General features: G+C 33.8%; 2 protein-coding genes across 4 annotated transcripts; one reads left to right on the plus strand and one right to left on the minus strand.

The window, feature by feature from the left end:
* Nucleotides 1–919: 919 nt before the first annotated feature.
* Nucleotides 920–11,011, minus strand: LOC120326422 (uncharacterized). 3 transcript variants are annotated; one of them, XM_039392712.2, is made up of 12 exons: nt 10,373–11,011; nt 9,316–9,445; nt 8,032–8,079; nt 7,367–7,537; nt 7,215–7,282; nt 6,554–6,665; nt 5,780–5,851; nt 5,115–5,260; nt 4,934–5,047; nt 4,105–4,222; nt 3,833–3,918; nt 920–3,208 (listed from the first exon to the last, which is right to left on the minus strand). In XM_039392712.2, the coding sequence occupies exons 1-12, from the start codon at nt 10,493–10,495 to the stop codon at nt 2,903–2,905; spliced, it is 1,494 nt and encodes a 497-aa protein (XP_039248646.1). In that variant the 5' UTR covers nt 10,496–11,011; the 3' UTR covers nt 920–2,902. The 3 variants fall into 3 exon arrangements, with proteins under 3 accessions (XP_039248646.1, XP_039248647.1, XP_039248645.1); XM_039392713.2 differs by having other exon boundaries at nt 920–3,193; nt 9,316–9,448; XM_039392711.2 differs by having other exon boundaries at nt 9,316–9,448.
* Nucleotides 11,012–11,533: 522 nt separating this feature from the next.
* Nucleotides 11,534–14,735, plus strand: LOC120326423 (DNA replication complex GINS protein PSF1-like). The gene is made up of 6 exons (XM_039392714.2): nt 11,534–12,267; nt 12,572–12,636; nt 13,017–13,118; nt 13,335–13,425; nt 13,835–13,918; nt 14,366–14,735. The coding sequence occupies exons 1-6, from the start codon at nt 12,193–12,195 to the stop codon at nt 14,537–14,539; spliced, it is 591 nt and encodes a 196-aa protein (XP_039248648.1). The 5' UTR covers nt 11,534–12,192; the 3' UTR covers nt 14,540–14,735.
* The last annotated feature ends 867 nt before the right edge of the window (nt 14,736–15,602 follow it).

The following is a 15,602-nucleotide window of genomic DNA, read 5'->3' on the forward strand; positions in this document are numbered from 1 at the left end:
TCAGTCGGTAGTGGACCACCGCCGGAGCGCGGTTTCGACATCATTTGATGGTTTGGGGTGATACCGTACCGCCACGTTGGGAAATAAAAACTCAAAAAGTATCGATTTTTTATACAACGGGAAGTCGGGGAAATATACCATCAACTGCGAGCCATTTAAAACGAACCCTGGTCCGAACTGACAAAAATTCCGGCTTCAAGGTGAGGAAAAATTGCGACTCTGTCCCCAGCTACGAAAAAATATTTTGATACCTTTGCGTGCGCACGTTTTTCTTTAACAGTCTGCTGTTATTTGATGCCATTAAATGGCGAATCCGGATCCGATGCCAATATTAATGGAGACAAGACAGACTCCGACTATCTTTACACCAGACTACGGAAATACCGTAGAATAGCATGTGTTCGTGAAAATCGCCTTATAATTAGGTAATCTTAATATGCGCTTCCACTAATTTCTCATTGAAAAAATGCGCAGACGTATATGCTTTTGTAGCGAATGTGGATTGTACCTATGGATTTTAATGTTATTTGAAATTTAGTGTTTTTCATGTTTTGTGTGGATCAATGCTTTGAATTACGACCGTGTTACTGTATTAGGCCTCTAACAAACATTTGGAATTCAATACATTGTATGCTTATTGACCTACGAGGAAGTGCATATTGCGGTTTTGCTTCGTTAACGTGTGTTCAACCTAATAACACGAGAGTTTGGACACACAGATAAGATAGGGCCAATTCGCCCCTTCTCCTGTCACGTGAACTGTTCGTCAATTTCCGGATAATTCTTCTTCGTCCTGAACAGCTGCAGTGGAAGCTTCTTCCGAGAAATATTCCAAGTTTGGAACAATTAAAGTGTTTGAGAGAGCAACAGAAAGCAAAAACATCGCCTTTCGCCATAAATGGATTTCAACTCAAAAAAATTTTCACAGCGAACTTTTTTTTATTCAAATAACAAACAGCGTACATATCATATATATAGTATACAGTATGCGTCGACGAGCTCCGTCTAATTATTGTACTCGCCATAAAATATGACGACAGTGTGTAATAAATCATATATGATTATATTTTAATAATAAATACGGTGGTTGAGTGGATGGTGGACCAAAACTGGTTTAACGTCTGTCTAATGAACAACAATCTTGAAAAATAAACTAAATACGATGGAAATGCATTTAACTGAACAATAAATATTTCATATTGTAGATGGGTAGCAAATTATTCGAAAAAACAACAACAGTAAACAAACATTAAATTTATGCTATTACGTGAAACAATATTTACTTGGCAGAAAAAATTGCGCTCCGGTAGTATGTGCACCAAGATGGCGCACAACCTGAACCTAACCTGGTACACATACTATGTTTAGGTTGTGCGCCATCTTGGTGCACATACTACCGGAGCTCCGAAATAATGAAGCGTAAAATGACGTGTGTTACAGGATAAGCACACAAGTCAAAGTTGGACGCCTCACGCTTCACTATTGCAACGACAAAAATATGATTATTTGATTATATCCCTGAAAATTGTTACATTGCATCAAGTAGAAATCGCAATAATAGAAATTGATGTGTCAAATCACTCTTTTTTGCACATTCAAAGTTGAAAATTAAAAAAAAAAAATTAAACTACTCCACGAGCGTTGGGTGCGGAACAAAGACTTATATTTGCTCCAAAAGAATAAAGTTTAACATAGAATCAATCAGACAATTTTGGCAGATGTGTATTTCCTGTTCTTTCATATACCGTGTTTCCCCAAAAATAAGACTGTGTCTTATTTCAATTTTCTTCCGAAAAATAACACTAGGGCTTATTTTCGAGGGATGTCTTATATTTTCATTTATCAAAAACAAAATTACAAATAAGAGAATTACGAGATTTTCAAATACACAAAATATGCAACCGATATTCATTTCCTTATAAATACCACGTCTTTATTCAAAATAACTGCAAAACATAGATTAATTATCAATCATTTAAAATGTGTAGGAGAGAATTCTTGCTATCGACTCCGTCAAAAATTTTGAGAGGGCTCATATTAAAATCATTTGTAACAGTCAGGCCAGGTCTTATTTTCGGGGAAACACGGTATTACCATCATAATTATTTAGTTGAAATCGATTGATTTCTATTTCAACTGAAAATACCTCAGTCTTTGTTTCCAACGGTAGCCATTCATGAAAAATAGAAAAAAAAGTATGTGCTTGCGTACTATTCTCTGTTCTTATTTAAAAAAGTAATTCTGGTACAAATATTTGATTTGAATCGATTGATAACTACTAGTTTTGATTGTTCTTTCACAGATAAACAGCGAAGTATTCAGAATGCGCTGTTTGTGCACTTATTTGTTACTTTTAGCATTTGAATAAATTGGGGTGTATTTTGAATTTAAAAAAAAATATAGAACTTATAAATTTCGATATTCATCAACAAAACAGAATGAAGATGACAAAAAATGGATGTTATTAGCTGTGTTTATCTTTCATTTTTTTCAAACAATAGTCATATTAGCAATATAAATCTTCCGGATCTATGATGACAGATTCTACAAGTTTCATTGAAACTTTCATACACAGTGTTAAATATGCAATACAATATGGACGTAAGTAGAAAAAATAAATGGAAATATACATACTGTATTAGAAATACTACTAATAGCGATAGACACGCTAAGCAATCTATATTTTTGTTTTGAGTCAATCTGGAATTTCAACCGAATAAAACAAATTTTGTTTTGTAGAACAGGGTGACAAATAATTGAGGTTATTTTCATGGCCATTCAATTTTGACATTTCGTGGCATTTTATGGCACACATTTGTACACCAATCTTGAAAACATGTATCAACAACTTTTTAATACATTTGATATGCTCAAAATGAAACTTATGAAATGTTCCTCGAAATTAGAGATAACCCATTTCATCAAATGGAATGTTACTGCAGCTTGGTGCCTTTCTATTAGTACGTTTGAATATGAATTCTGGTGAAGGCAATTGAGAAATAATATCCAATGGAATCTTACAAGCTTGAGCTAGATTATTCTGTGAAGGTGTTTTATTCTTTTCCTGGTAATCTGGGGTCTTAGATAAACATGGTGCTGGCGATTGCACTGGTGTATCTTCATCTATTTCTTCTTCATTGGCTTGCTTTGTGTTGGAAGCATTTGCATTTTCGTGAAGATATTCAACATCATTCTGATCATTGTAAAACTATACAAGGTAATTTTGTAACAAAACTAGCAGATAACGATTAGTAAAAGAGAACATTTATACTTGTGGCTGGACATGCAATGCTCGCATCTAGTCACGTGGTTCGTAGGGACATAATAACCATACTTTGTCATACAGATTGTAGGCTGAAATGCTGAGCTGGTGCAAATTTGAAATCTTAAAGTCAGATCCGATAGCATGTGATGTACTACTGGATATATAATGTTAGACTTGACTAGGCATCGCAGGCTACACATCTCTGGTTTGAATTCCATGTCGACCTCGCGTCGTCGTATGAAAAATAGGGTATTCAATCGCAAACCAGAAAGAATCCGGTCCTTCCAAAAAATAGTATCTACTTACATATTGTTAGATACGAATGTTTGCTGGTTCTGTACTTGTTTGGGCGCTCCCTAAGTATGTGCACTAAGATGGCGCACAACCTGTTGCACATACTTCTGGAGCTCCCTTGTTTGGAGTAAAAGGCGGTATACAATAAAAATGGATATCTCAAAAAATGAGGTGGTGGATAAAAGTTAACCATATCATCTTGTTAAAAATCACACAAGAAAAACTTTTTATTTTTTATTTATGCTACTTTTGTCAAGCACTATTGACTTGTACCTGCTTAGATAATTCAATGGTCGGAGGTTCCTTCAGTTCAGGTATGTCATCATTCTGAATAATGCTTTTTTCCACAAAATGTTCCGCTAGTTAAAATGAAAGTCACGTTTGAGCCTTGAGGATAGGATAGTACCTTAGGTACAGTACAGATATTTTTCAGGAGAGAATAAAAATAAAATTCATAATCCAAAACTAACCTAACCAACACTTTCATCAGTTGAAAAATAGTTTGTTACATACTTTGAGGTTATCCTATGAAAAAGCCTATTTACCTGACAAATTCAATGATGAAAAGGGAGCGATTTCATCACTGTTGATTGTATGTTTTGGTAACGATTCAAAGTTGAGGTGAATACTAACATCAGAATCACATTCTCGAATTGAAGATATCTGGTAAACATATTGGATCAATGCAAGTTAACTTAATCAGTAAGATTAACATGTGAATATATTGGTTGGTGTCTCAAAAATCTTATGTACCACTTATACTACACTTTTCTATGTTAAGATAGATATAAACCTGAGGGCGAGGCAAACGGTTAAAGTAAGAATGAGAAAAAGTATTGATGCTATGTTTCCAGGTTTAATATTTTGAGCAAAGGGTTAGAGTAAGCATACAGATAAGAATCATTTAATTGTAACAGGTCGTACAAGTAATCAACAATCAGTAGTTTATTTTTCCAACACACTGAAAATAGGCATAAGAAATACAAATTGCAATAAATTATATAAAAATCACATTTTAGTGTGAAAGGAGATGCGGGAAACCAATACATTAAAAGAAAATGATTAAAAAAAAATTAAAAGTTGATCACTAAATATGTCGAGGTATCTTTGGCAGTCGCATTTCAACAAAAAAATCGACTCCAAACACCACATCTAGGTAACCATGGAGATAGCTGTGCCGAGGCAGTTTCACAATGACAGCATGGTGGGATGACCATGGTCTACGTGAGATTGTATTGTGCACAAGTGTGGCCATTATTAATGATACCCTGATTCTATCATTTTTTGCTTTAGAAACCATTTGAAGAAAAAACAGGAGAAATGCCAACACTCATGTAAACAAATGCTTTCTTCATTAAGAAAAAATTCTATTACCTGAAACATAGCTTTATTCTCTCTTGAGGGATTACTGGATGCCACATTGTAAGGAGATGGACTACTTGTCCGAAATGACGTATGGACAGGCACATGTTGGGGTTTTGATATCGCCTGAAACCAATAAACAATAATACATTTCAGGATAAATATATTGCATACCTTTATCATTTTTGTGTACCTTTTTCCATGCAGGAATAATATCATGGCTTAGATACTTCGATGGTGATTTATCGTCTCTCAGCCAATTTCTTGTTCCAAAGGGTTTTCTGGGCATCTTAGTAGGAGACCATTCGTCTGGGTCTTCGTCATTTTCTTCAAGTGAATCTAATAAAATAATTATCTCAAAATAATTCAAACAAAAATTGTTCTAAAGTTTTTTTGGATTAACTTGCATCCTGGAAGCTCATAAGTGTCCATCGAACGAAATAGCTTAGTTTGTCTGCTTGGTCACTCTTCTCAAAATAGACCAATACCACCTCTGCTATTTTGAATTATTTAGTTGAAAATTTAATGGAATTTATGTGACAAACTTTCAACTGTACTACGTGTGGTGAGCAATCTTGTAAATTCGAAACTTTCAGTACAGCTTCCCGAAAATTATGATATGCATATTCATTTGATGTTGTTGGATGAAATTCATTAGCCATCCATATTAATTACTGTCAAAAGTATGTGCGAATTACGAGACTACACAGCCAAATCATCTTATTTCAAATATTGCAGAGTTTTTAAGAGCAAACAAGCAGAGACTCATCGTGAAATAAATCCTTAACACAACCAATACACTCATGTAAGTAATTGATTGAATTAGTTAGTCCCTCAAAAAATTAAGAATTTTCTTACTTTCATTTAGTTTTGACGTTTCAATTGAATTCTGATTAATATCGGTATTTTCAATAGCAACAGTTGAAACATCTGTAAAGTAAATAAATTAAAATGAGTTCTCCTAACCACTGTCAAATTGGTTCTAAAACACCATGATGACGTTTGAATTATTATTATTTTATTGTATGTATAAGTAAGTTTTTACAGAAGTTTTCACAAAGTTAATAAGGATTGTAACATCCTGTCGCATAATGAACATATTGCATAATACTCTCAAGTGGATAAAACAGTGATTTTGAAATTTGGGGTAATTTGGCAATTATTAGGGGGTAATCCAGACGTTCACTGTCTTTATAATTTCTTTGTAATCCCCATAATTTTGACTAGTTTGCGGGAAGGATGGACATTTAATGATCGCAACTGGTCAATGAGCCTAGTCATCTAGTCGTTCATAGGAACATAATAACAATACTTCATCGTAGGCTGAAATGCTGAGCTAGCGCAAGTCGAATCCGAAGATGTAATAGGTGTTAGTATTATCGCCATCTTCGATCAAATAAAAAGTGATATCGATATGACTAGTGTATTTTATGGAAGGGGTAATTAAGATCTTGGTAATTCGATTTAGGGGAAACAATATTAAAAAGTTTGGAAACCCTGGAATAAAGGACCCCTAGACTAAAAAAAAGCTTTGTTCAACTCAAGTCAACGCACATGTATTATTAGCTCCAGTAAATTATTTTCATCCACAGCTTTCCTTTTATTTTTCAAGCAAAAAAAAGCTCAACTAACCAAAACTTTTCTTTTTCCCAATGGCTCTCAATTTATTCATCACCTTTTTGATATGCCTGGGTGTGTTACCAGTTGAATGTGATTCTGAAACAGATGATTTCTCACATAGAAGCTAAAAAAGAAAAAAGAATTGTTCAAAATTACGTCCAGCACAAAATGAGTTATCTAGCACCTCCTTATATATATGATTCCCCATAATTATCATTTTTGTGGCTAATAAATATATTGCTTAGCATTTCAAGATTGGCACAGACATGTTTTTAATAGATGATTGTATTGCATTTCATCTTGACTAGAGCCCTTTAAATATAATTTTCTGCATAAAAAATTACACTTGACTAGCAGTAAGCCTTGTATGAATAACCTACAAATCAAACCCTAGGTTCCTTTATGGAAGTTCAATAGCCCTTCACTGGGGAGGTCATTCATATGTCAATTGGGGCTTTATACTGCTATTCCTAACTTCGATGTCAAGCTTCTGTAACATCCATGAATACACACATGAACTATATACCAATGAAATCACTTCTAGATATTATTTCCTCTCTGATACTGGTTGATACTATTCAGAGGTTATCAAAAACTTGCCAAATTTATATGATTTAGTAAAAAGTTAGTAAATAGAATTACGAATATAACTAGAATTATAAAAAAAACTTACGGAAGCACGTGATAAAAGTTGGTCACCAACGTCAAGTAATTTAATTCTTTTATTTTTTTTGTTATCTTCTGAAAATAAAAAAATAGGTTCGGTTATGAAAAAAAACTATGAACACAAGCAACTTACCATACTACATAATATATCAAACCTACTAGATTTTATAGGAGACAAATCCTGCATTTCAATATCTTCTATACCAGCTTCTGTAGCACTTTGATTCATTGTTGAATTCTTTATGTTAAAATGAAGGGTATCTTCTAGATTATTTTGCGCTGGACTAGAGTCTGGTTTATTGATGATGATGTCTGGTAGTATAACATTTTCTGGAAGAAAGTAAAGTTATAGAAATATTTGATTGATTGGAAAAAAAACTAAAAATCTAAAGTTCGTTATAATGTTAGAGATAATGAGACGTTCGCTCAAGCATGTGGCGCCAACCTAAGCACATACTGGTGCAACATGCACAACAGCGGACAATGCCCAAAACTATTATTTAGAAGGCTGAGCTGAATTTTCATGTGTAATTGGAATTGTGTGGGATTATTGGGGGCAATGTATCTAGGTACGAGCAGGAACTTGATTACATTACAATTTACAAGCAATCCTTGAAATTATGACAAAAGCATGAAGTTTGGCTGAAGATGAATGAAGATTAGCAATGCTAATTATGGCAAGTTCATAAACCATGCCTTAATTAAAGACAATTTATGTTGGTAAATTTTGCAACAATACTATTGCATATGTATGAGAATACAATAAAATCTCAACAGCTCATGTCAAAAAAAGTGTATATATTTAACTTGGCAAAATAAATTACCAGTCGGCATAACAGAACAGGCATCCCGCGTTTCTTCAATAGATGAATCTGTATGAAAAACCAGATATGAAGTTTAAAATCAAAAACACATTTTCAGTGCACAAATAAATGCACAAAGTTGTTCAATGTTTACCTCTCTCCATGTATTGATAAACAAGCTTGAATTGAGACATTATCAGATAACTAGGCAGCCAACACATAATCATTTTTCGAATTTGCTCAAGTAGGATTAATCACAAAGTATAACAGTGTCCGACCCGCAGCCCGCAGACAAATTCATTCGACACTGAACCTCAATCATTGAATAATTCGACACTAAACCTCACTCAGGCATTTACAACAGAATTTACCGTAGGTAGAATTCACCCAAGTGTATTGTGATGCAATATTCGACCGAAATCATGCAGCATATTATAGGCTTGATGCTACAGAAACAAGGTTATGTCTGGAACGACAAGAGAGGACGCTTGTGAATAAAATCCGACAGTTACAAAAAAGTTGGGAAGAATCATATCTCTTTTTGTTCAAGTAAACTACAAAATTAACCTGTAATTCATGACATATTATTTAATGTGCGCCTGTGACAAAACTGAAATGTAATATGCAGCCCGAGAAGGTTTTTAGTTGGAAATGGCTGACATGGTATCACACAATAATGTTTTGCAACCTGTGACCCAATAAATAAAATAAAATAATCTGATAACCTCTAAAAACATAATGATCTGGCAGTCATTGCAGATTTTGTGGTCTTCACCTAGTTCTCTCGATTATATTACATTTAGCAATATATGACAATTATATAGACTGCGCTAATCTACTGCACCACGGGATGCTTAATACAGTGATGTACAGAATGAACTCAGTTAAGTACCGATATTTGATAAATCGAAAGTAAATAATTTTCAAACAATCAAATTAGGGTGAAGATTAAACATGCTCAATGGAATAATAGATGACATTAATTTATTATCACTTAGTGTTTGTGATGTTTATGGTTAAGATATTTCATTCCCATTTTACAAATAATATACCGTCATGCTTGCTTAGAGTTACACAATAACACAAATAACAATAGCCTATCAGACACATTTAAAGAAATGAGTTGCATAAAATCAAAAAAGGTTGAAATATTCGGAAGCATGGAGAAACCAGTGTTTCTTTTAACTTTGTTCAGATCAATGCAATATCCCCGGATACAAAATAATCATGATCAATATGGTGGAATGTGCATTTTTGCTCTGATAAACACCCAAATGCAAGGTTGATAAATTTTCAGTAAAATACCTGAATCAGTACTAAAACCAGCATCAAGACCAACATCCTCTATCATACATAATGTTGACATTCCACTTTGTGTTTCTTGTGTGGAACTCAAAGAAGAATTAGCAATTGGTTGATTCACTCCAGTTTTGGTCTTCTGAAATCATTGAGAAATTGCATGAAACCATTGCATAGTTATTATTGTTGAGTATTGTATTTTGGTTCATATTCAAATGGTCCCAGGAACGATTTGGGAATAAGAATGGATATAAAAAGAATTTTAATCACAATGTTCGAAATACCATTTTATGAAAACCTGAATCCTGAGGGCTATTCTTGACAGTAACTATTGAAAATGTTCGTTTTTTGAAAGCATGGTCTCAATCATTTGAACCTGAGTGCCTTGGACGCTTGAAATTTGAGTGAAATAAAAGAGCATTAGTAGGGTTGAAGGGACTTCGTGAACCTTCAAGTGTGAATGGTTTGTTTATTAGGAATGGGAATTTTAAAAGACAAACAATAGGCTATAATAGGGGTACAAAAGGGGTATAAAAGTTTTTGACAGTTCAACACCATGTGTGGTACGTTATCAGAGAAAATGTGAGATTTGAAAGGATTTGTATAGATGAGGCTTGTCTGCAACTGTTGATTATTCAAACGCTGCAAGAAGCAATACATAATCATGGGCACTTAAAATCGAAGCTGCTTTCCATTTGCGGGGGACCTCAATCAGACATATAAGAGCAGTTGCACCAGGTCTGCCATGAGATAAAGAAGTTCATTATTTTATGACTCATGTCATAATTCTGCAGAATGCGTTATTAAACTATCTAAAAAAAAAAATTTTAATATCTGTAGCCAACCATATTTTAAGCAGTAATTGTTGTAAAAATATTGGATTTCAAGACTTTTAAATAACATTTTCAGTATCAACACTTGAAACAGTGGTTGGTCAATAATACAGATTATAGTCTGTAACAGTTCAATAAATTCATAAAATTGATACATAAATATTGGTGCAGAAGTAAGCAAGTGGTGGTAAAGTTATTTTAATGGTGTAACCACATGTGATCAACTTTACCTTGCTCTGACGATTTCTTGGTCTTTTAATCAGAGACAAGCTATCCTGGAGGTTGCAGCCAACATTCATTTGGAAATGAAGAAAATTTTGTCGCATCTTCGGGATTTTGCGCTTAAAATTCATCTTTGGTATTAGTGAAACTTACTAAGATTAAATGGAGACTAGTTTCAGACTGACCAACAGACAGATCAATTTAAGGTTTATAGAGTCTGAGAGTAGAATAAACTTGCACATGAATAAGATGAATTACCTGTCAAGTACACGCATTTAGTAAGAGCAAAACATTTGGTCGACGCATGACAGTCGGCCATGGTAAAATAAAGTCCAGAAAGATTTGGGAAAATCGATTGTTACTGTATACCAGTATTCATTCATTTGTTTTTTGAATAACTTATAAAAACAAATAGATTAAGTGTCAGTGTTTTTTGCCAGGGTATTACGAGTAGTTGGTGAAAATAGTGTAATTATTGGACAATTTCAACCAAAATGAAACAATCTGTATGAGAGTGATACAATTCACGCCCGTATTTTTTTGTAAAATGACAGGGTGTAAAAGTTTCGAACACATTGCGAACACGAAAAAGTTCGTAGAGTCGTTACTTTCCAATCGAAATGTTGGATATTTCTGAAAATAATACGGGCACGTTATGTCTCCTAATCGACGACGAGAGACGACCGCTTGCTTTACGTTTTCTTCACGGGTCACTAAGAATGTCCAACAACAAGTCGCGCGATTTTTTCGACGTCTTGTTGCTGTTTTCTTCTGTCGGTCGTGTTGGTTGGATGTGAATTTATGAATTAAGTGACAGGTTGGAATGACAGGATGAGTTGTCTATCAAGGGAAAGTATTTATGAAATTTACATTTATTAATGAACTTTATGTAAGTTAAGCATGCATTTTGTGTTAGGTTTAGAAAAAGTCAAGTGGCAGGAATCGACTGCAGGACAGTTATTTCGACATCTGCGCGAAAATGCGACCGTGGGCCAAAGTTTTTCCCTTATTTGTCAAAGTTTTCTCTTTTTCATCACCTTCGAAAATTCATATGGCCTGTTGCACATGGAGTTTTGGCGTTCGTACAATCCTTTTATTGAGAATCTCCTAATTTTTTTCCTTCAAATAAAAATGATTGCTTGGTTTGATTTTGCATGTGACAATACAGCAATAAATATCGTACAGGAGTACAGCTGAATGTCATCAGGACATGGTGAATCTTGGTCATTTCAGGGCTGCTGCGCCAGAAGGAAAACCACATTTTTGCTCCAATCTATTGTGTCTCAATTGTTTCTTTCCCTATATAGATTTTTTCCAAATCATATATAAAGATTTCTACAAATCCCTAATTTGTTTAATTTCTTTAAATTATCCATTGTTTTTTTATTTTTAACTTGTTTTAAATCGCAGTCTCATAATGACCAGTTCTGGTCCCAACTTACTGTCAATTTCTGAACTGCCGGTAAATGCTTTTTATGGGTACATTAGGTTGTTCAACTGTGTCTTGGCCAGTAAGGCATTGAACATGTATCCCCTCTCTGTTATACTGTTTAATTATTATGTGGATACTTTCACATTTTTTGAGGCTTATGAACATACATATATGGCCTATTAAGATTTAAATCTTTGGTTTACACAGTAATAACAAATATTAGATTGGCTGACCAAAATGTCCCACAGGTATGTATATAAAATATTTTTTCCACTGCAGAATAAAATAAATCTGTTTCATTTTAATGAAAACTTTTGAGCTAAGCACACCTTCAGTCTGCAATATAAATTGAAAAGTAGCTGTTCTAGATTCGAATGGTCTTGAAAGCCTTCTATAATGTTTGGTGAGAAAGGCTTAGAACTCATTAGAGACTTGTACAGGAATAAAGATGGACCGATAACGCCTTACAATGTGAGTTTTTTTAAATTTCACTCACACCTTTAAGGCCTAATATGAGCAGCAGCCTGCTAACTTTTAAATTCAATATATTTATATATAAAAAGTTTCTTTGGTAACAAGGCTGTGGTATTTTCATCGGGTGTTTACATATCTTGGCTCCGAACAAGACTCATTACAGGCAGTTGCTATGTTTCAGGTTCAAGTGAACCTTATAAATTTCATTGTACACTTGGTGAAAGGATTGGCATTGGATTTGAACCCTAGCTGTGAGAGTTGAAAAGTCTCTTCTAATGTTTTGCTTATTGTTATTTTGCAGGAAGATGGAGTTAGACAAGTACTAGAAGAAATGCAAGTTCTTTACGACTCTAATCAAAAAGATGTGTAAGTTGGACAATGAATGGAACCTATTCTACCAATCAATATTCATATATGAGAGTTGCCTTAGCAACATCACACATATAAAGCAAATAAAAAATAATGTTATGGTAAAAAGGTGTCCATAGTATCAGAGATTATAAAAGATATGCCCATTGGAAGTGAAAACAGTATAGCATATGGCATTCTCATTTGTCAACGAGGTTAATAAAGAAATTCAAATCAGTCTGCTGTGGGTTAGTTCACAAGTATCATAAGCATGGTCTACTCTTAAAACAAATTTTCTTATTCGAATTAAAAGATTAATTAATAAGATATGATCTCCTGAATATACTTATGTGTCGTACAATAACCTATTTGATTTGAACAATGTTTTTTAATGCCAGTGCTGAGTTAGTGAATCCAGATTCAGATCGAAGTAAAATGGCAGCAGTTAAAATACGACACAGTGGATTGGAACGAAACAAGCGTTGCCTGCTGGCCTATTTGTATGTATTATTTTGCTTAAAATATCTGTGTATAACAATCTGTTGAAGTCCTTTTAATATTAAAATTGAAGATTTCAAAACATTGACCGGGCTTGATAACTAGTACCTGACATGACTTTAGGGTGATAAATAAGCCCCTTACATTCTCTTAAGTTACCAACAAGCTATTTTGTCAGATTGCAACAGATGAATGCAGATGCAAAAATCATTTTTCAGGTATAATAGACTTCATAAAATCAGAGATATGAGGTGGGAATTTGGTAGTGTTTTACCTCCAGAAATCAAGAGTAATTTATCGGAGAAAGAAGTGAGTATAATCTATACATGTAGGCTACTTAATTGTGCTTTTTCATGTTTGTATCAATTTCAAAATAATTTTTATCTAAATAATTTTCAAGTATATTTACTAGTTTATCAATCATATAGCATAGTAATAAGCTATATTTGTAAATACTCCGAAACAGCTATGAAGTACTGAAATAGTATTTTGTAATTGGAGTAACTAATTTATAACAAAATGGTTTTGTGACCTATGATAAAATATTTCTTACCAGGTTTATTTCAATATAATGCTTTTGTCATAATTAAATATTATAGTCATTCACAGATTCGTTGATTACAATCACCATCAAAACTTTGTACGAAATGCCATTGTAAGTATGTCAATGAGTCTAACTCCAGTTGGCAATAAAAGTTGTGTTTTTCTATCAAATCAGATTCAATGGTTTACGAGATACAACAGATCTCTTGCCAACTACATGCGATCCATCGGTGGAATGGGTGGTCTTGATCTAACACAGGTTGGTATCAAAGATGGATAGCAAAACCAAATCATTTACTCTTCTAATTTTAGATTATGGAATATCGAATATGTACTGGATTGGTGGAGTAATTTTCAGAAATTATTGTGAATTGGATTTTTTATGCAAAATATTTGAGATATGATTGAATTCGATTTTATTGCGGCAGAAGTTGAATTAGTTCATGTCAAATGCTTATAATGAGCGATAAATTTCCAAACAGGAATAATTTAATTTACCGCTTTAAATTATATATATTGAATACTAATTTGAATGCTTTCTATCTGAATATTTCTAAATAAAAGTAAAGAATTCTTTCCATAATAAAGCTGTGTGTATATTTTTTCAAATTGTATTCGAAATAGTAAAATATTGGGTTTTGGCCATTCCTGTATATTATATTATTATTTTCTTGCATTTTTCTGATTCAATTTCATTTATATTCAGGACATGACGCCACCCAAGTCATTATACATTGAAGTTAGGTGTGTGGAGGATCATGGACAATTTGAAATGGATGATGGAACTGTGGTTTTGCTAAGAAAAAACAGCCAACATTTTCTACCTCGATCACAATGTGAACATTTGATTAGGCAGGGGATTCTAACTCATGTCACATGAATGGTTGAGCTAATGCCTTATTGATTTGAATAGGGGTTTTGGTTACCATGCCAGTGAAGTTGGTGGATGAATATGCAGCCTAGACGACGCTGCAGCATGTGATATTTTCTACTGTACCGATGGCCAAATAATACTTTGTTAGAGCTTTAGGATGAAATTTTGTACTTCATGAGAACAATATATATCTGTCTGACTTGAGTCCAGATTGCATTTATTGTAGGCTTGGCAGTGTGACACATCATGCTTAGAGTTGGAAATGCTCTCGCCACCGCACCTATGATTACCTAGTGTTCAACTAGAGAGCGCATCTCCCTTCTGGCAGTTTTATGGAAACTAAACCAAAACTATAATGTAGAAGCTTTCAATGACTGGAAATATTTTTAAAACATGACAACCTGCCTGGCATATTCAAATCGTGTAGTCCCTCAATGCTCAGTTATTTAAAAGGTAATAAAAATACTACATATTTTTTGCCCCGCAATCCATATCTTTTGACTTATGTACATGAAACCATTGTAAACAGCAATGCATCATAGGCTGTTAGAACTAAATAACCACTGCAGTTCTCTGCGAGCCCTTTACCTGTGTCTAATAATATTGTTTTGTTTCTCTTTATTAGTGTATCATTTACACATGGTAATGAATAAAATACTGCTTCTCTCTTCTACTACCCTCTAAAACAAGAGTGGGCAAGGTTTTTTGGACTATGGGCCAACAATTTTGCCCACCTAGACTGGCAGGCCATGTAACTGTGGCGTAAAAAATTACATTTTATGAACAATATTTACAGAGCAACAAAAGCAAACATAGAAAACAATAAGCCTTGTTCCAAAACTAAATTTAATCGAAATCTCAACAAATTCATTGAGCTATTTTTTAGCTAAAACATCAAAATCTAGTTTCAGCTTTGGTTGTGGCAGCATCAGGCCAGCCAGATTGAATCAACCAACAAGTCTGATTTGGCCCGCATAGTTTTCCCATGTCAACCAACAAGTCTGATTTGGCCCGCATAGTTTTCCCATGTCATCTGTAGAAGTTAACTAACCCACACAAATGAATACAA

This window comes from Styela clava, chromosome 4 (genome assembly GCF_964204865.1).
Source record: "Styela clava chromosome 4, kaStyClav1.hap1.2, whole genome shotgun sequence".
Classification (NCBI taxonomy): domain Eukaryota; kingdom Metazoa; phylum Chordata; class Ascidiacea; order Stolidobranchia; family Styelidae; genus Styela; species Styela clava.